The following is a 21,363-nucleotide window of genomic DNA, read 5'->3' as shown; positions in this document are numbered from 1 at the left end:
TATGAAGATTGGGCAGGATTAATGACGGGCAGCGTGATGAATCTAATATAGCCTTCACTTCAAAGGCGAGGCCCCCTAGCGATAGGGGGGAAAGAAGAGTGGGTATGCGGGCTTCTTTCGCTTGAAGCTACGGGCTGGCTAAGGTAGCTCCCCTACTTCTTTATCCAGGCTGCTTGGCTTGCTCAGCGAGAGACTTGAGGTTTCGATCCTTATAAAGTTAGTTTTCCTGATGCAGTGAATGGAGATTCTATCTTTAAGGTCCATCAGCAGTTCCAGAAGTAGCACTTTGGTCCAGGCCCCGTATCAATAGGCATTGATGTTGGCTAAAATCTTCAATTCTTTCTCCTTTCGCAGGAGATTCATTCACCTTGCGTACTGTGAGAGCTACCTAGTTCCTTAGAGAGAGTTGTCTCTCTGCCTTAAGACACAGTGCTCGAGTCTTTATGACTCCGGCAGGCAAGGAGACCAACCTTTGAGGCTGACAGCCCAGCCAGCCCCCTACTATTCCTACTTGAGCAACTCTCGTACTCTATTTAATAGATTCCTCTTTACTAGCAAGTGCTATATCTATGGATTTGTTTCAGTGTAGAACAAGGATTGCTCAATTAGAGGTAGGCGTGGTAGCATGGTTGTGAAAAAAGGTATGCCTTGTAGAAGTCAGGAAGGTGATAGCGTAAGATAGCGGACTGGCTGACTCTAACCATCGCCCATGAGGAAGTGCAAGTGTCGAATCTTTATAATCTTAGATCACAATTGTTGGAGTATATGAAACAGGATATTTATCTCTTAGGTGGTGTTATGCTAAAGGCTCAAGATATTTATTTTAATGAGTATAATGTGGATATTGTGACTAAATTGACCTTGTCTTCGCTAGCTCTCACTATATTTCGTACGAACTATTACGATAGTATTAGTTTTCCTATCCATATCCCAAATAGGAACGAAGACACCCAAATTAGGTAAAAACCACGGGACACTTCGGCCACTTAAATCATCCACTATATCAAATGGGTATACAATGTAGTTCAATACAAGCCTAGAGGTAATCTAACAAAAGTTATCAATTGACCTCATCTTAACTTGTCATTCACATACATTATCATCATCACTAAAAATGGCTAACCAAATGGAGAAGAGATAAAGGAAATCAGAAGAAGAACATGCTGCTGCAATGGAGGAATTGTTGCTTCAATGGAGGAAGAACTGCTGGAAGAGAGAGAGAAAAAAAACCACCCAAAAACTGCTGTGTTTTTTTCTTAATTAAATATGCCCTAATGGACTTTATTAATTTGTTAGGCCCAGCTGCCAAATGAGTTGACCCAACAAATCTACCCCGTCAGCGCAACTTCGCGGGCTCCAATAAACCCGCTCTCTCCCGACAATCTTCAAACTTGTCCTTAGGCAAGGATTTCGTAAACATATCGGCACCATTCTCACTTGTATGAATCTTCTCCAAGTTCAGCTCTTTTGCCTCAAGCACTTCACGTATCCAATGATATCTCACGTCGATGTGTTTGGATCTCGAATGAAAAGCTGAATTCTTTGAGAGATGAATGGCACTTTGATTGTCGCAAAACAAAGTGAACTTCCCTTGCTTTTGGCCCAACTCTTGTAGGAACTTCTTCATCCATAACACCTCTTTACATGCCTCAGTAGCTGCAATATACTCAGCTTTTATAGTAGACAAAGCAACACACTTTTGTAACCTTGACTGCCACAAAACAGCACCGCCTGCAAAGGTAACCAAAAAACCTGATATAGATTTTCTTGAATCAACATCACCCGCCATATCAGAATTTGTAAAGCCTTCCAAAATAGGAGTATCACTTCCGAAGCATAAACGTGCTTTCGAAGAGCCTCAAAGATATCTGAGAATTCACTTAACAGCCAACCAATGTTCTTCTCCAGGGTTGGAGATGTACCGACTAACAACACCAACTGCGTGTGCTATGTCCAGTCTTGTACATACCATGACATACATAAGACTACCAACTGCAGAGGCATAAGGTACATTCTTCATTTCATCTTTCTCTTTCTCACTTATAGGACATTGTTTAGAACTCAACTTGAAATGACCTGCAAGTGGAACTGAAACCGGTTTTGTATTTTTCATTGCAAACCTCTCAAGTACCTTCTCAATGTACTTCTCTTGTGATAGCCAAAGTGTTCTGTTCTTTCTGTCTCTTGTGATTTCCATGCCTAGGATTTGCTTCACTGAACCCAAATCCTTCATCGCAAAAGACTTGTTCAACTCCCTTGTGAGCCTCTCAATTTTCGCAATATCTTGCCCAACAATCAGCATATCATCAACATAGAGCAGAAGAATAACATAATCATCAACACCGTATCTTTTGATGAAAACACAATGATCAGAAGTAGTCTTACTGTACACATTTGCTTCCATGAAAGAGTCAAATTTCCTGTACCATTGTCTAGGCGCTTGTTTGAGCTCATACAAGCTTTTCCTCAACCTGCAGAGCTCATACAAGCTTTTCCTCAACCTGCAAACAAGATCTTTTTTACCTTTAACTTTGAAACCCTCAAGTTGTTCCATATAGATCTCTTCCTCCAAGTCACCATGGAGAAATGCAGTCTTCACATCCAGTTGTTCAATTTCCAAATCTTGACTAGCAGCCAATGCTAACACAACTCTGATGGATGACCTCTTCACAACCGGTGAGAAGATCTCTTCAAAATCAATTCCCTTTTTCTGTCCAAAGCCCTTCACAACCAGTCGTGCTTTGTATCGAGGTTGTGAGCTATTCTCTTGGTGCTTCAACTTGAATACCCACTTGTTCTTCAAAGTCTTCTTTCCTTTCGGAAGTTTCACCAAGTCATAAGTCTCGTTCTCTTGCAAGGAATTTATCTCTTTTTGCATTGTCACCGACCACTTGTTCTTGTTTTCATGAGACAATACTTCTTGATAGGTTTCTAGTTCTCCCCCGTCAGTCAACATTACATACTCATTGGGAGGATACCTACTAGAAGGTTGTCTCTGCCTACTAGATCTTCTAATATGCTGATCATTAGGTGGCTCTAGAGAACTATCATCATCTTGTTCAGCTTCCTCTGTTGGCTCAGCATCAACTAGAGGAGTCTCATCAACCTCAACTTGGGCATTTTCCACATCATTGGGTTGTGATTGTGGTGTTCGAATCCTACCATTATCAGGCAATTCCTTCTCCGTAGACTTCAACTTTTCTTTTTTCTCAAAGTCTTCAATGGTCTGATCTTCAAAAAATATCACATCTCTGCTTCTAATGAGTTTCTTGTTAACCGGATCCCAACATCGGTACCCAAATTCTCCGTGACCATACCCAATAAAGATACACTGTCTCGTCTTGCTATCAAGCTTAGCTCTTTCATCTCGAGGAACATGAACAAACACTTTACAACCAAAAACTCTCAAGTGATCATAAGAGACGTCTTTACCTCTCCAAACTCTTTCTGGAATGTCGTCATCTAAAGGACTTGAGGGTGAAAGGTTTATCAGATCAACTGATGTCTTCATTGTCTCTCCCCAAAAGGATTTTGGCAACTTAGCTTGAGACAACATACACAAAATTCTCTCATTGATAGACATGTTCATCCTCTCTGCAACTCCATTTTGTTGAGGTGTTTTTGGAACAGTCTTTAAAAGCTTGATCCCATGACTTTTACAGTATTCCACAAATGGTCCTCTGTATTCGCCACCATTGTCCGAACGAACACATTTCAACTTCTTCCCAGTTTCTCTCTCCACTTCAGCATGAAACAACTTGAAGTAATCCAATGCTTGATCCTTAGTCTTCAAGCAATATGCTCACACCTTCCTTGAGCAATCATCGATAAAAGTGATGTAATAATGAGCACCACCTAAAGTCAAGGAATCCATAAAACATATGTCTGTGTGAACCATATCTAGGATATTGGGTTTCCTAGATGGAGAGAAACTTTTGAAGGAAACTCTATGTTGTTTACCAACTAAGCAATCTGTGCATGTCTTCAAATCTATGGACTTTAAGCCTGGAGATCGATTGTTTTGGAGAGAACTTGCATGTCATTCTGATTTAAGTGACCAAGTCTCTTATGCCAAAGTTGTGCTGAACAATCATTAACTGCATTTGCTTCTCCCCCGTAAGACTTAGTCTCTGTCACATAAAGAGAACCGACCTTCTTTCCTTTAGCTATCACCAAAGACCCCTTAGTGAGTTCCCTTGTTGGAGAAATCGAATAATAGCACCTGTTTAGCAATTCAGAAATAAACAAGCTACAACAAGGCCTAACAATTCTTTTTCCCTTTTGTGTAATCAAATAGACAGCCAAAACAATTGAGCATCAAACAATCAAACAAACAGAGAGCAGGACACCAAGATTTTACGTGGAAAACCCAAGTTAGGTAAAACCACGGAACACTTCGGCCACTTAAATCATCCATTATATCAAATGGGTATACAATGTAGTTCAATACAAGCCTAGAGGTAATCTAACAAAAGTTATCAATTGACCTCATCCTAACTTGTCATTCACATACATTATCATCATTGCTAAAGATGGCTAACCAAATGGAGAAGAGATAAAGGAAATCAGAAACTGCAATGGAGGAATTGCTTCTTCAATGGAGAAGAACTGCTGGAAGAGAGAGAAAAAAAAACTACCCAAAAACTGCTGTGTTTTTTTCTTTAATTAAATATGCCCTAATGGGCTTTATTAATTTGTTAGACCCAACTGTCAAATGAGCTGACCCAACAAATATGTTGTCCCATTTTTATTTTAAACAAATCAATTCAAATTAGATTTTGAGAAATCATGTTCCTACAACTAAATAAAAAATTACCAACGATTTTTTTATGATAACCTAATTTCTCACCATAAGCAATTCCACCTCAAATAACTGAGCAAAACAAATTATTGTATTTCAATATAAATAAAAAAAAGGTACATTACAAGCTTTTGATAGCTTTTCACAAAACAATAATCCAAGGAGTTAGAAAATACAAACAAACATGTAAAATAACTCGAAATTTGAGAATTTATGTTAAATCTTTTCGATTCTCAAGTATTCTCCGCGGAAATTTAAATGTCATTAGCTGCTGTGTCTGCGGAAATTTGACGTTCTAAGTGCTGTTTGGCTTCTTCAAAAGAGAGCAGTTCTTGCATAAGAGTAGCTAACTTTGTAACATTGGTTTCATGAATGTGTTGTGGGACATTCTCTTTGTAGCTCGAAACATCCATCATCTTCTGCAAGCTATCCCTTTGTCTGTTTTTTACATATTGTAACAAAATTAACGGGTTAGATTCTAAATGGGCAATATGTAACATATTTGAAATGATAAATCAACTTTTACAATATCAAAACAGAAAATTACTAGGATAATCAATCAACCCATTTCTAAAACTAAGTGTTTTCAAATTCGGCCATAAAATGTAGCTTTTGCACTAGATTGGGTCTTATAACTGCTGTGTATAGGTACCAACCGAATTATAAAATAAGAGAGAAAAAAAATAATGTGATCGGCATACTTACTTTTGAATATCAGCCACCTTTTTTAGAAGCTTTTCATGTTCTGCTTCAACATCGATAGTTCCTTGAGTCATAAGATAGACAGAAAGTGTTTCGTTAACAACAGACACAGCACAGCCAGAAGGCGCAGCATCAGTTTCTCGAAGAACCTGTCGAAAGTTTGTTATACAAGGAGCATTAGTAACTAAAATACAATGAAATAAAGATTTAACATTTTTTATAATATATGCAAGACCAGGGTAAGAATCTGCCTACCTCAAGTGATGATAAAGCTGCGAGTATCGAAATTTCAAATTCATGACTTCTTATAACTTCTTCTATCACATTTGACTTGCATTGTGCAAATCCTGCCCTCCTGAAATAGAGCAAAGTTCAATTAATCAGTAATCAGTCAATTCTAGAATCAATCAAACTTCCAAGTCATTCCGAAAACACACAGCAACAGCAACAAATGAATATAGTTCTTCAATCAGACCCTAGTAATATATATTATATACTCCATTCAACATGTTGCACGTTAGAAATGACAATTTCACCTTGCACCAGTTGTTCACAAAGAGACAATAGTAGTGTAAATAAAACAGACTTAATTAATACCAGAATCAAAACCAAGCAATTGGCACATATATGTCACGGAAGAATACTGATCGGTCAGGCAAGGAAAACAATGCTAATTCCAACCTGTTTTCCGAACCCAGAGCCATACCCTATAATGAGGCTTTATTATGTATATTTTTGCTTTTGAAAATGAGAACATGTTCAGGATGTTACTAAAAATATCTGTAATACAAGGATTTTTCTGTTTGCAAATAAAAACATGCAGTTTTTAACTGGCATATTGGGAAGGATTGCTATTTCTCCTTGCATAGCTATAGCACAGATAAACCGCTTCTCTCAAAACAACAATCAACCAGATTGAGGGAGTTGAAACTATGGCCCCAATTGGAAAATTTTCAGGGTACAGAAATGGTACAACAGTATTTCCAAATGGGGCATTAAATGGGAGGATGGATTAATTCACAATTCATGTCATATGTTTGGTCTTACATTACTAGGAGAATATTCTAAATCTAAAGACTAAGAATTTGTTAGTACTTTTCTTAGTGATGTACTACAATATTCTAAATCATTTTAAGTTGTGGAATTGCAGCTTTCGCTTTTCCCCTATATATTTAATACAAGGCTATTAGTCTACAAGATAACAAACATCATCAACAAGACTCACCTTTGTAGCCTTTCCTTTGCAGGAATCAATGCCCTTAGTGATCTGAGTGATTTTACCGCGGACTCAATTGCATCCATATGAAGTTCAACATTCTCGTTTGTCCAACTCTGTAACACAATAAAGAAAAGTTCAACAAATAAAAAAACTCATTGATAACAAAGCAGAATGCATTTAACATTTTTATATCTTTTAGCAGCTTGTTACACACAATGTAAAGTTGAAAGCTATAAAAAACAATAAATAACATGCTGAAGGAATATCCTCACCTCAACTACTGATGGATATTCGGCGATCATAATGGATTCTTTCCTCACAGATCCACTAGCCGAAGGAAGACGCTGCCACAGTTCTTCTGTAACAAACGGCATAAATGGATGCAATAGCCTGAGTCCATAATCCAAACAGGTCCATAAAGTGTCTTGAGCATGACCCCTCTCAGACACATATTTGGGGTCATTATTTGTGAAGTAAGGCTTGATTAATTCAATAAAGACATCACAAAGTTGAAATTGCCACCATGAATATACAGCACTGGCTGCATCAGAGAACTCATACGAATCCAAGGATGAAACAGTTCTAGAAATGGCTTTATTCAGTACAGAGAGAATCCATTGGCAAACAAATGGCATAGCTTTTGGAGATATTTGTTTTGGCGGAATATAACCATCTCCAAGTTTACTCATGGCAAATCGTATAGCATTCCAGAGCTTGTTGCACCATTGACGGTACCCAACAACACGTTGAATATCAAGATTGATTTTATCAGACTGGAGAAAGGGAAATGAGAACTGTTACTACAAATCAAACAAAACAAATATACAAAATGCAAGAAAGAGACAAATTAAACAGTTATTTACCTGTGCTGTATAAGAGACCAAAGCAAACCGAAGAGCATCTGTGCCACATTCAGGAATACCATTAGGAAAGTCCTTTGACTGTCCCTCTTTTGCAACCTTCAGCTCAGTAGGATCCAAATTACCCTCTTCCAGTCTCTTGTTAAGACCTTCCAGGGATATCCCATTGATAACTTCAAGAGGATCAATAACATTTCCTAGTGACTTTGACATCTTTCGCCCATGTGCATCACGAATCATGGGATGCAAATAGACCTGCAATAATCAAATTATATCTTTTATGTCTTTTCTAAACATTGAAAAGAGTTCCACTTAAGGAAAATGGACACACACTTATGATGACCTTGAAACTTTCAGAGGGTAAAAATGAGAACATTTTAGGGAATTTAACTATCAACATTCAACAGAACGAGAGGGAAGAAAAGAATAATAAAGTACAAGGAGGTATCAACCAAATTATGGCCGATATGCAACATAACACGAAAATAAGTGTTGCCAATACATGAAACTAAATTATAAGATATATGTTTACCTTTCTGAAAGGTACATCACCTCCGAGCTTCATACCTAACATCACCATTCTGGCTACCCAGAAAAAAAGAATATCATGTCCAGTTTCAAGAACAGATGTAGAATAAAATGCCTTGAGATCTGCCGTTTCATCTGGCCAACCTAAAACAGACAAAGGGAAAAGTCCAGACGAAAACCAAGTGTCAAGAACATCAGGATCTTGGAAAATCTCAAATTTCTTCCCCGAAAATAGCTTTGCAGCCTGAGTATGGGCCTCTTCTTCATTTCTGGCAACCAACCAATGATCTTGGTATGAACCAAGTTCCTTCTGTTCATCCTCTGCCAGTACAACATACCATGCAGGAACACGATGACCCCACCAAAGCTGTCTCGAGATGCACCAATCACGTATGTTTTCCAGCCATCTATGAAATTAAAAACAATAAGATTTTTATAGGAAACAAATTAGTTGTTATCAGCAGTCCCACTGGAAGTAATTCATGAATATCGCAAATCTAAAATAAGAAAGTGAAAGATAGTTCCATTTTTTCCACAAGCCATATAGGTCAAATATAATCTTAAGTACAGATGATATCCTCCCAGACTTCCTTGCAAGTTTGGGTGTTTGTTTAAATCCGGGAAATTAAGCTTTAGTTTGTCACATATGATGAAACCACCTTTTCCAAGACAAATTCATCTTGGTTTAGTACAAGTCACTTTCTAACCAACACATTTGCAAAATGAAAATGGAGGTATAATCAATTCATGGTATATTTTTTATTTTTGTTGATAAGGATATGCATTCCACATAAAAGCTGTACCTCCTCCATTCAGCAACATATTGTTTTGGAATGATTTCAATTCTCTGATTTGCATCATCAGTGACGGCATTAAGACCATCTGTAGCCATGCTTTTGCAATTAACATACCACTGAGGCTTAATTAAAGGCTCCACGACATCATTAGTACGGGAGCATACACCAAGGCGCATCTCGTTATTTTTTGATTCCCTATATAGTCCCTGTAAATGTGAATTTGTAGAGCATAATGAAAATAGACAGTCATTAGTTTTTCATACAAGTTTTAAAAAATATATATATGGATACAGGTTAAGTATATAAAAACAAGAACCCATTCCTCAGTCATTTGAAGAGAACAGACAAAACAAAAGAACAAGAAATGGAAGAACATATGCAAATGTGTATGTAGTTTTACCTGCTTTTGTAAAGCTGCAGTCACAGCCTTACGGGCTTTAAAACGAGGCATTCCTTGGAATTCTTTACCACCATTACTGTTTATTTTCCCGTCATCATCAAGGATGTTGATAAACTCAAGTTTATGACGTTTTCCTACCTCAAAATCATTGGGATCATGGGCTGGAGTAATCTGCACAAACATTCATTTAGTATCATCAGCATCGCAAAATGCTACCGCAAAGACATGTATTAATTAATAACAACATGGCAACATCCTTAGTTTCAAGAGACATCAATACCTTTACAGCACCAGTTCCAAAACTTGGATCAACGAGTATTGGATCGCACACTATGGGAAGCTTTCTTCCATTAAATGGATGGACAGCAAATTTTCCATGAAGATGTTTGTATCTGGAATCATCAGGATGTACAGCAATAGCTGAATCACCAAGCATTGTTTCCACTCTGGTTGTAGCCACAACAATTTCACCTAGTCCTCCTTCCAACGGATAAGCAAATGAAGTCAAAACTCCAAATTCCACTTCCTCGTCATATCCAGGAACCTTTAGAAGCGTTCTTTCTTTAATATCCACGTAGTCAACCTGAGTACGAAAATGAAAAGGAATATTGAGGCACACAAATATAAATAATACAAAATGCGATGTCTGAAGTTTTATAGACGAAACTTACCTCAATATCAGATATTGCCGTTCGCAATACACAATCCCAATTGACCAGACGCAGATCCCTAATACATTCGTCAAGTCAAATATGCTAATATTATCTCTTGTGAACAAATAGATATTGTGACAACGAATGGAGGGAGAGAGCAAGAGTTTCACCATGAAAAGTAAAAAGAGATCCAACAACCAAATGAAAGGAGTTTGATAGTCTATCAAAATAATAAATGGAGAATTTGAATATAGCAGGCAATGCAAGCGGCTAACTCATGATTTATGCTCCTTTCCCCAAGAACAAAAGTGAAAATAGAGGAATGAGAAAAATACTGAAAAAGGCAAGAATTATATTACTTAAACGAAGCAAAGAGGCCTGGTTCTACAGACAAGGGATACCAATCAAGCCAGATAAGGAATTATATTACATAAACACTGTATAGAAAATAAACAGAAAAGCAATAAATGGTACCTGTATATTAGACCTTCTTCATAAAGCCTCACAAAGGCTTCTGTCACAGCCTTAGATCGCTGCTCATCCATTGTAAAGCACTGTTCCATTGTAATGTAGGTAACAAAATTAGAAAGTGCATACTTAAATTGCAAGGAATAAAATGGAAATATAACATTTCTGGTTGTCCCACCAACATTTAAATCATGCAAAAATGATCAGTGTCTTACCTCACGAGACCAATCAAGTGATGCACCAAGACGACGTAACTGTCCGAGTATGGTCCCTCCGTACTCATCCTTCCATTTCCAGACCTTCCATCAAATATTCCCAGATTAGAGGATAAACTAGCATATCTATGAAATGAAACCAGATTTATAACAGTGGGACTCACTTCAGCCACAAAATTCTCACGTCCAACATCATGCCTTGTTAACTTTCTCTCCCGCATTATCTTCTTTTCCACAACCACCTATTGACATATGAATATACGCAATTGTGGATAAGCAACAAGATGACACAAAAATAAAGTGAATGGAACAATTTTATGCATAGCAAGTCTTTAGTTTTTACGTTCCAACTTTGCTCCGATCTTTATTATTCAGGTTGTCAAAGATTTATAGAGGACCAAGTGATGGTTAAAAACCTCAAGACGAGTAAAGAAACGGGCTTATGTTCATTGACCTAAAGCATTTACATTTAATAAAAATGAATATCAAAAACCTGTGTTGCTATCCCAGCATGGTCCATTCCTGGCACCCAGAGAACATTATACCCAGACATCCTTCTCCATCGGATTATAGTATCCTGCATTCAAAAGAAACTGAAAGTGAATCAGAATAAGTATGGGGTGAGCGAGAAACATCAACTGCAAAAGAGCAGGAATATAATTTGCAGACCTGAATAGCAGCAGTTAAAGCATGCCCTATATGTAAAGCTCCTGTAACATTTGGTGGAGGCAGAACCTACAACAGTAGAAAACATAACATTTACATACAACCAAGTTCTTTGAATATTGGAACATCTTCCTACATATTAATCCCATATCTCTTTAGATTGGGGTTAATAAGTCGATGCAACAAAACATAGCCAGAGTATTTCCAGATGAGATCAATGAATTCATAGTTCCATGGTAATTTCGCATACATAACGGAATCAATCACATAGTTCAAATTTTTCAATATAAAATTCTACAAGAGCATAATGAGATACTCAGATATGAGAACAATAAACAGATCAACTTTTCTGCAAGTGCAAAACATGTGTGTTTCCATCATGAAACATTTAAACATCCAAATAATATAACATTTTAAAATATTTTCATAACAATAAAGTCACAGTTTTTTCAGACTAACAAAGTTGTTGTCAATATACCAGAAAATAAACTAAAGTAATGTGGAGATAGGCAACTTTAAATTCAACTTTGAAAATTCCAAAAAAGCAAAAAATATCTGATACTACAAATCTATATTATCACATCATACAACAGACCATTAAAATATAAGGAAGGGAGAATTCTTAACACCTCAAACTATGATTGCAAAATAGGGAGACCATTAATGCGTAAATACAATGGAAGCATAAACATTGCACTAAACCTAACTACCTCCGAAATACAGTGCCATTCAATAGTTTGGAACTATAACCAATGGCATAGACTCTTTGCAATGGACTCAAATTTCAAAAGAATAGGAAAGAACAAAGAAGAATTGAGCGAGTTCAAAAATATCATTAATAATATATCTACAGATCAGAGAGATGATGAAGATCCAACTAGCATATATGATGTTTGTATAATTTATTTAATCCAGTTTCACAACGTAACTCATGTTTCTAGATGCCACTAGGCCTTTGTGGAGTTGGCATAAGTATAGTACATCTGATGCTGAAGGGTTTGTTGAGTTTCAAGGGCATAAGTTCTAAATCATCTCATCCAGCAACAGAGAGGAGTATTAAGAGTGCTTGGGTAAATGGATGCACCAACTTCCTTATGTGGTTTCGAGTAAGAGTATTATTTATGTCATACTATTGCTTATCCTTTTTCTATGGTTGTTCCTCCTTTCAGCTCTGACATGATAATGTAACCTCTTGCAATAACTGTGGTTCTTCTTTGAATTTCATAAAAGGGGAAATGTAGACACTCATTTTTTCTTTTTCTTTTTTTTTAAATGGAAAATACATTAATGAGAGTCCTAAATGACCTGCGGTTACACATACTAAATGTGTCACCACTCTTGTCACACAAAGTTGTGTAGAAACTCATTCTTTGTAAAATTTTAGAAATAGTAATGTTTTGTTGATAAGCTTGATAATATATTTCTAAACTTTAGAATGTTCTATTTGACTTAGTTCATCTACGGCATTCTTGACAGGAGTATTCATGTTTCTACAGAACTGATAACCTAAGAGTATGCCAAAATTTGAGAAATCACTTACGATAACAAACGGTGGCTTAGTGCTGCTGGAATCTGCCACAAAGAAGTCGGACTTTTCCCACCATGAATACCACCTAATGTGATTGGAAGACAAATTTATTCACAGGATAAATGACAAACATAAGACATTAACCTTTTTGTAAAAAGAAAAAGTTGTATTTATGGGCTAGGAAACTGCCTCTCTAAGAAGCAATTGTTTCTATTGGTTTTGCAACCCTTTGGGAAGTTAAGGCATGTAGCCCAGCTATTTGGTGGGGGTTTGGCTTCTTTATGCAATAGGGTATTAACGAAATTATCTTTGGGAATTCGACTAGAGAAGAAACGCCTAAACATAGAACATTTTGAGGGGTAAAAATCAACAACTCACGAGCTCTCCACAGCAGTTGGGTTGAATTGTTTTGCCATTTGAGATGAAAGACGCTTCTTCTCCCCCAAGGGAGTTTCTGGATCAACATAATCCTCAGGGTTTTCTTCTGTAACTTCTCTCTTTGCGGTCTTCTTTTTTGCTGTCTTTGAAACAGTTGATGTTGCTTGTTGGGCCTATAAAAATACAATGTTACTGCTTGACCAGAACTCCTATGCTAGAAGAAATAAATTTTCCATAGCTGATATAAATATAAGGTTGTTACCTGAAGTTTAGCCGCTTCAGCTTTTTGAGCTGCTTTCAATTTCTTCAACTCTTTCTCTCTTGCCTACCACCAAATAAGCAAATTACAATTCAAATTTTGGGCGTAATAGCTCTAGCAGTAATCAAATAGAGGCACATCAGTATATAACCTTAAAATGCTCATTCTTACCTTTTCTTCTTTCTTCTTTTTCTTTTCAAGTTCTTCAGCTGATAGTGATGAAGCATTTTCCACCTAAAGATTCAATTATACTTAATCATAAGATTTCGAAGCAAATCAAAACTAACTCAATTTCACTAACAAAAATACGAATTCAAACTGCATGTAATGATAATACAGAAATGAAACAATCTATTACTAACCTTTGGCTCCATAATTTGATTCTCGGACACAGAAGATGCCGTTTCTGTTTCAACCTGAGCAAATTGATCAAAAATATGCATCAAAACAAGAAAAAAGAAAACATCGAAGAAAGAAAATACGCAATCTGAGATTGTTCACCATAATCAAATGTCAAACCGTATGATTTCGATACAAGAACAATATAGATTTTCAACACTTTGATATAGCCTTTGAGAAAAATGATAGACTAATTCAGCAGTGACTAAGCTTTCTCTAATGGAAGCAAGGAAGGGTAAGACTTGTTTGATACAGCCGCTTTTTTTTTCAAAACCCTAGTTCTCAATTCTTTGGATCCAAACGGAGCCCAGATCGTTAAATAACCTAGCTCTATTTAACTGGGCCCGTACCATCGATAGATGGGCCTTAGAAAGGAAATTAATAGAAAAAAATTCATAATTACACCATCAATTAAAATAATTCATTTATTTATAAATATAAAAAAAATTGTCTTGTATACAAATGTAAAATATAAATAATTTAAAAATTAGTAAAATTTTAAAATCATATATTTGTAAACACTTGAATTATATGTCTCCAATTTTAATTAAATACATAAAAAATAATAATAATAATAATTTCGACTAATTTAAAAATAGGGGATATATGTTTAGCACTAATTTAATTTATATTTATTTTGTAGGAATTAAAAAAACAAATGGGGCATAGGACAAATGACTAAAATCAAACAAGACTTAGTCAAATGATTGGATCCAATATTGCCAAAGCGGGTCAAACTCAGACATTCGAAAGGGCCTAATCTAAGTAAAAGACAAGGCCTAGACAAATAAAGGGACAGGCCCTCCTTCGATCAACCCATAGAGGCATGGTTAAACCTTGCCCAACGTCGCCTTAATCGTGAAACCAATGACCGCGCTTATGGCGATTTCTCATACGCAAGCCTTGTCATCTTTTTCGCTGGATCACCACGAAATGGTCGCGGATAAGGTAGAAAGAAAGAAGTTCTAGCTTGGCCATTTCTCAACCAAATCGAACAAACCAAAAGTCAAAATAATCAACAAGATAAGGTGATCATTTTGGTTATAGTCTTAAGTCGTCACTCTACCCTAAACGAATAGAATCCGGTTAAAAAACAAATGTCAATAATGATAGTTGCCCTTGATACAATTGTCGTAGCCACTTGCTTGACTAAGACTCGCTATATAAAGGACTTTGAGGTCATTCTGAAGGCCAATGAGACAAAAGGGGAAGAATAAGGCTTCCTAAATCAAATTCCTCAATTCAAGCTTAGAAGTTTATGATTATTTTGAAATTTCGACAAGTTGATTAGAGGATATTCTAATCCACCCAAAAACTTCTTATCACATTGTAAGTCAACAATCAGTGTACAATTCAAATTACAAATAAATTTTAAAAAAATCAAAATTGAGTTCTTTGGTTCTTACACAGCGTATCATATTTTCATTTAAGGATTGAGAATTATTCTTATAAGCATTTTGAAGCTTTCTATCGAATTAAATCCAACAAATTCCACTTCAAACAAGAAAAGACTGATTTTGATTTTAAAATTTGGAAAAATCAAGTTGTTTAGCTCAAGAATGGAAACCCAAAAAACTTCTTAACACATTCTAAATAATATTAGGAGCATTTTCTAATCAATTCTGAAAATTTTGAACAAAAATGATTTTTTCATAAAAGTTCTTGAATTTTAGTTTTTTAAATTGGCATAGAAATATCCTATACTAATTTAGACTGATTGAGTTTAGTTCTAATGACTAAAATGAAGCTATCTACAAGCTTGGATTTAATATTGGAATTGGATTAAGCGAAACTAAAATTTTTGACGAGGAATCGGGTTTTTCGGTTAAGCTCCGAGGGGGTTCATTGACAATTAATGACGTCTCTAAAGTAGACTAAAACGATTCCAAACAAAAATTGTAAACTTCTTATTTCATTTTTTTGGGTTTAAAGGCTTCAAACGAAAACCGAAAAATCAAATAAATGAATGTTAAGAGGTTGAAAACGACCCCCGACTCGGCCCAAACTTGGATGCTCGCACTTGAGTTGTCCCAGCCTCTAACGTGTTTACTAACTCCGCTCCACCCCGTTGACTCCAAATCGGCCCAAGCCCAGCGACCCAAACCGCAACCCGTGAATCGGCCCGATGGCCTTTAAAGGCCGGCTTGTTCTTAATTTTTTATTTTAAATGTTTGTAGGTATAGACACCCTATTTTTACACCTCATGTATCCAATAAATAATCCAGTCTAATATAACGTCCATGCTTGTTTATTGGGTGGGGAGAACAAAACATAAAAATGTCTTTTGAAAATCGACTCGAAAAAAATTGAAAAAACAATGGTCTAAACGTCGAATTTCAAAAATACTCAAGTCAGGAGTCCCCTCATACCTTCAAAATGACCGACGCGAGAAATCGTGAACTTTGAGTATAATATTGTTGTTGGAAAAAATGTACTGAAAGGTCATTTTAGAGCTTGTTTTAGGGTCAAAACGTTGTTTTTCATAACGATTCGGTTTCCAGAACTCGTGACACATTCATATTCTTCGTTTTTAAAAATTATAAAATTTGATTATAATATTGATGTTTGCAATTATGTGGAGAATATATTCAAAAATGCGAAAAACCAAAAAAATAGTCAAATCGGTGAGTCAACTCACAAATCAGCAAGTCAACTTAGGTCAAGGAAAGTCAACCATGGGTCTACCGGATAAGATGTTTGACCTCCAAATTGGAAATCAAATATTAGTGGAAATGATGTCACTAGATGTAAGCTCGAATTATTTGAAAATGGATTATCCAAAAATGGGTGTTTGAACTCTTTGAGGTTTCATTAGGCCCTAAACATGATTGAAATTTTGAAAATTACCACGGGTCTCATTTCTCAATGGAATTCTATAGTTTTGGATGTTTTGAAAAATGAAATGAGTCATCTACAACTTCCATTCACATTCCTTTCCAGCTTTGATCATCGAAATGACCGAAATTCGGGCTCAAAGAAAATGCGTCCAAGTGATAATTGAATCTGACATGTCCCTACCAAAAAAATCATAACTTGAGTTGTGGTTAACAAATTTGAGTGATTCGACTTGGGCTAGAAAGCAAATTCATTTACCTTACGAATGAAACTGGTCTCGAGCCTTGAGTCGATATTTAAGATATATCTCGAGCGATGCAAATGAACTCAAGCCTTGGTCCCGAGTCCCATTAGTTAATTGGAGGCAAGCTTCACCTCAAAAATGCATATCTTTAAATTTACTCGACCATTTCGGATGAATGAGATATCATTGAAAATCTCTTTGAGTCATCTTTCTAATGGTACCAAGTAGGCCTTATGGTTCATCACGTAGATTCCAAAATTTCCCTCCAACGGAATGAGAAAAGAGTGAACGGTTATTCCATAAAAGGGATGGCTCATTTTTTTAAAAACATATCGGAGTTTCAGAAGAAGAAGGGGAGAGAGCTTGGAGCGAAAGGCGATCGAACAAAAAAGATTCGTAAGCGATTCCGACAAGGCGAATTCCAATTCTGGTGGGCGTCCATGATACCAAATTATTAGAAAAAGATGGGAATAGAAGATACTACTCATAACATTCAACATCCCCAATACGTGAGAAATCTATCTGAGTATATAGTGCTTAGAAGATTCTCTAAATTCTGTTACAAACCAACTGTTGAGGTGGCCTAACAAACTAAGGGCCACTTTGTAAGAAGATAAATAATACAGGGAAATAAATGCAAAAAGGGAAAATAAAATAACCAAATGTTTATTTAAAAAAGAAAGAAAAAGATAAAGTTGCTCTTCAGATCCAACGGCTTCCAATGCTCCACGTGTAAGACTCTCACCCATCTGATATTCTTAATTTTGTCTTGTAATAATACCCTCTTCTTTAATATTTTGTTGACCTCAACGAAGTCTCGCCGATCTATTCCTTGTCTACCCCCATTCCAGGATTTTCTCAGTATGTTCCATAGCCAACGTCTCAGCATCCTCCCAAAAGTTTTCTTCTTCTTCTTTGCGTAACCATTTAACGAGCAATTGATGACGTCGAGTGCCCTCCTTCATCAAGTGTTTTTCTGCTCGAATTTCTTCTAGGATACAGTCTGGAACCACCAAATTAGGCATACCTTCAATCCTGTTCGATGTTCCATGATAACTTTTTAGTTGTGATATATGGAAAACATTATGAATTTTAACTTCCTGCTTAGATCCAACCTATCGGCTACTTCCCCAATTCGTTTTATTATACGAAATGGACCAAAGAATCTGGGGGAAAGTTTGTGATATGTCTTTCTTACAAAAAGTTGTTGATATGGCTGAAGTTTAACAAGAACTCAATCTTTCATAGAAAAATTTGCATTTTTTCGATGTGTATCATGAATCTGTTTCATTCTGTTTTGGGCTCTTTGTAGGTGAAATTTGAGCAATCGGAGGGTGGCTTCCCTATTCAACAAGGTGCGGTTTACTTCCTCAATTCGAGAATGTCCTACTAGATAGGGTGTATGAATTGGGGGTTTATACCCATATATATCTTCGAAAGGAGAAACCTGAGTGGCTGAGTGAAAGTTAGTGTTGTACCACCATTCCGCAAGGGAAGCCATTGATCTCATTGATTCGGGCGTTGTTCTGCCATACAATGCATATATGTTTCTAGACACAGATTGTGGGTGATAAGCTGAAGAAAGGGCTTGATGCACACCCTGCATTTTGAGGAACTCCCGTCAAAACATGATAATAAAGATTTTGTCTCGGTCACTTATTATTGATAGCGGCATTCCATGGAGTTTGAAGACGTTGTCCAAGAATACTTTTGTAATCTTTTTAGCTGTGAAAAGATGATGTAGACCCACGAAATGTGCCATTTTGGATAGGCGATCAACCACCACAAAAAACATTGTTTCCCCCTGCTTTATGTAAGTGTTCTATGAAATCCATATATATTTATTCCCAATTTATTAGAAATAGGCAACGGTTATAGAAGACCCTTCGGAGCCTATATTTCTCCTTTGTTTCTTTGACAAACATCGCATGATCGGATATATTCTCTAATATCTCGTGTCATTCCTGCCCAATAATATACCAATTGCAATTTTTTACAAGTGACAAGAGTACCTGAGTGACCACCAGTCGGGCTAGAATGCATTGCAGAAATGAGTATCGTTCAAAGCTCGGGATCATAGCCCACCACCATCTTACCATTTTTCCTCAACGTACCATCTATGAAGGTAAATTCCTTATGAACTTCTTCATTTTCCTTGATTTCCTAGATGATCTTAATTATATTAGGATTAGTGGACATGCTTAGTTAATCTTCTGGATGACTAGTGAATGGTAAACTGAAATACCCGCACATTGCACTTCATTACCCCTTCTAGATAAAGCATCTGCCACTATATTAGCTTCGCCGCGTTTAAATTGTACTGTAAAGTCAAACCCGATCAGCTTGTAAAGCCACTTTTCTTGGGCAGGTATTTGTACTCTTTGTTCCAGCAGATATTTAAGTGATTTATGATCTGTCTTAACTACGAATGATTTGTATCCTAGGTAGGGTTTCCACTTCTCGACAACAAATGTGAGGGCTAACAACTCCCTTTCATACGTTGAAGAAGGATTGCTAGCACTTGAAAGGGACCTGCTTATGAATGCAATATGTCGGTTTTCCTACATTAGTATTGCTTCAATTCCACTTCCGCTAGCATCTGTTTCAACTAGGGTTGTAAACGAATCGAAGCGAATATTACTGTATTCGATTCGTATTCGTGAAACTATTCGAATATTCGTATTCGTATTTGAAATTTTTTCGAATAATTAATGTGATTCGTATTCGATTTGAAATTGATATTCGTATTATTCGATCCGATTCGAGTATTCGATTCGATTTTTTGAGAAGAGATGAGATGGAGGCGGTTGTAGGTTTTGAGTGATTAACAGCAGAATGACTAAATGTGGGTTTCAAGTTTTCAACCGAAGAAATGTATATATGTACTAGTGTTTTAGAATAAATAATATTTATAAAAGTAAAATTAACAAAATGGTATATGTATATATAATCGAATATTAGCGAATACCGAATCGAATATCTTTATTTTGTATTCGTATTCGTTTATTAGTCAAATCGAATCGAATATTTTTATTCGAATTCGAATCACGAAATTACGAATACGAATATCAAAATTCGAATACGAATACCGAATCAAATCAAAAGTATTTGATTCATTTACAACCCTAGTTTCAACTATAAAGGGAATAGCAAAATTAGGTAATGCTAGAACAGGAGGAGACATCATCAATTGCTTGAGGTGTTTAAAAGTCAGCCCTGCTTCTTCAGTCCAATTTGTTAATAGTTTTGCTATCAATCCATATTTTCGAATGAATCAACTATAATATCCCGTAAGACCCAAGAACCCTCTGAGTTGTTTGATCGTCGTAGAAGGTGGTCAGGTTTCCATAGCTTTCAGGTTTCCAGGGTCAGCTGCTACTCCCTCTTCACTTATGATATGTCCCAAATATGCTATTTGGATACATCCAAATTCACATTTTTCTCGGTTGAGAAACAAGGTGTTGGTTATTAGAATCTCCAGAATTTGAGTAACGTGCCTCATGTGATCTTCCCAACTGCGGCTATATACTAGGATGTCATCAAAGAAGACCAATACGAACTTCCTCAAAAACGGTTTAAGTATAGAATTCATAAGACTCTGAAAAGTGGATAGGGCATTAGTTAACCCAAAGGGCATTACTAGGAATTCATACAACCCTTCATGTGTGCGGAATATTGTCTTGTGGCAGTCACCCGTTTTCATACGAATCTAATGATAGCCTGAACGCAAGTCGAGTTTCGAGAAAAATTTAGAACCATGAAGCTCCTCTAGTAACTCTTCGATGATGGGAATAGAAAATTTATCCTTGACTGTAGCTGCATTTAGTTGGCGATAGTCTATACACAATCTCCAAGATAAATCTTTCTTTCTTACTAAGACAACTGGTGCAGCAAAAGCGTTATGGCTGTGTTGAATGATTCCTTTTTTCAGCATTTCATCCACCATTGTCTCAATTTTGATTTTTTGTAATGCAGGGTAATGATATGATCTTAAACATATTGGTTACGTACCTACTTTCAAAAGGATTTGGTGATCATGTTCCCGACCTGGTGGGAATTTGGTGGGTTTCTGGAATAGGTCTTCAAACGAAGCCAAAATTCCAACCAGGCCAATAGGGCCTCATGAAAACTTATAGCAGCAATCACGAAGAATTGTCCTCTTTCATCAAGTGAGTTCCATACTTGTACTAGTGCGGCCATATTTTCTTTTTGTAGTAGTCTAGGCAGTTTGTTATCCTCCATTATATTGATCTTTATTTGATTAATTCCCTGCAGACATTTAGTATTCCCATCTCGTTCATAAGTCAATGTGAGTTTCTCAAAATTCCATGATGATGGCCCTAAGGTTATAAGTCATTCAATGCCCAAAACCACGTCATAACTGGACATAGATAGAACCCGCATGTCGGCT

At 36.5% G+C, this 21,363-nt stretch overlaps 1 protein-coding gene across 1 annotated transcript; it reads right to left on the bottom strand.

Annotated features, from left to right (window-relative positions):
• Positions 1 to 4,876: 4,876 nt before the first annotated feature.
• LOC124943950 (valine--tRNA ligase, mitochondrial 1) lies at positions 4,877 to 14,851 on the bottom strand. The gene is made up of 22 exons (XM_047484405.1): positions 14,801 to 14,851; positions 13,837 to 13,890; positions 13,646 to 13,708; positions 13,478 to 13,540; positions 13,216 to 13,388; positions 12,850 to 12,922; positions 11,313 to 11,378; positions 11,137 to 11,220; positions 10,808 to 10,885; positions 10,644 to 10,727; positions 10,435 to 10,514; positions 9,979 to 10,036; positions 9,588 to 9,890; positions 9,308 to 9,478; positions 8,914 to 9,113; positions 8,115 to 8,517; positions 7,586 to 7,837; positions 6,995 to 7,495; positions 6,729 to 6,835; positions 5,759 to 5,858; positions 5,507 to 5,652; positions 4,877 to 5,239 (listed from the first exon to the last, which is right to left on the bottom strand). The coding sequence occupies exons 1-22, from the start codon at positions 14,849 to 14,851 to the stop codon at positions 5,056 to 5,058; spliced, it is 3,294 nt and encodes a 1,097-aa protein (XP_047340361.1). The 3' UTR covers positions 4,877 to 5,055.
• Between the last annotated feature and the right edge of the window lie 6,512 nt (positions 14,852 to 21,363).

Source organism: Impatiens glandulifera, chromosome 6 (assembly GCF_907164915.1).
Source record: "Impatiens glandulifera chromosome 6, dImpGla2.1, whole genome shotgun sequence".
NCBI lineage: Eukaryota > Viridiplantae > Streptophyta > Magnoliopsida > Ericales > Balsaminaceae > Impatiens > Impatiens glandulifera.
Note: the sequence above shows the minus strand (reverse complement) of the source record. Positions and strands in the feature narration are given on the sequence as shown.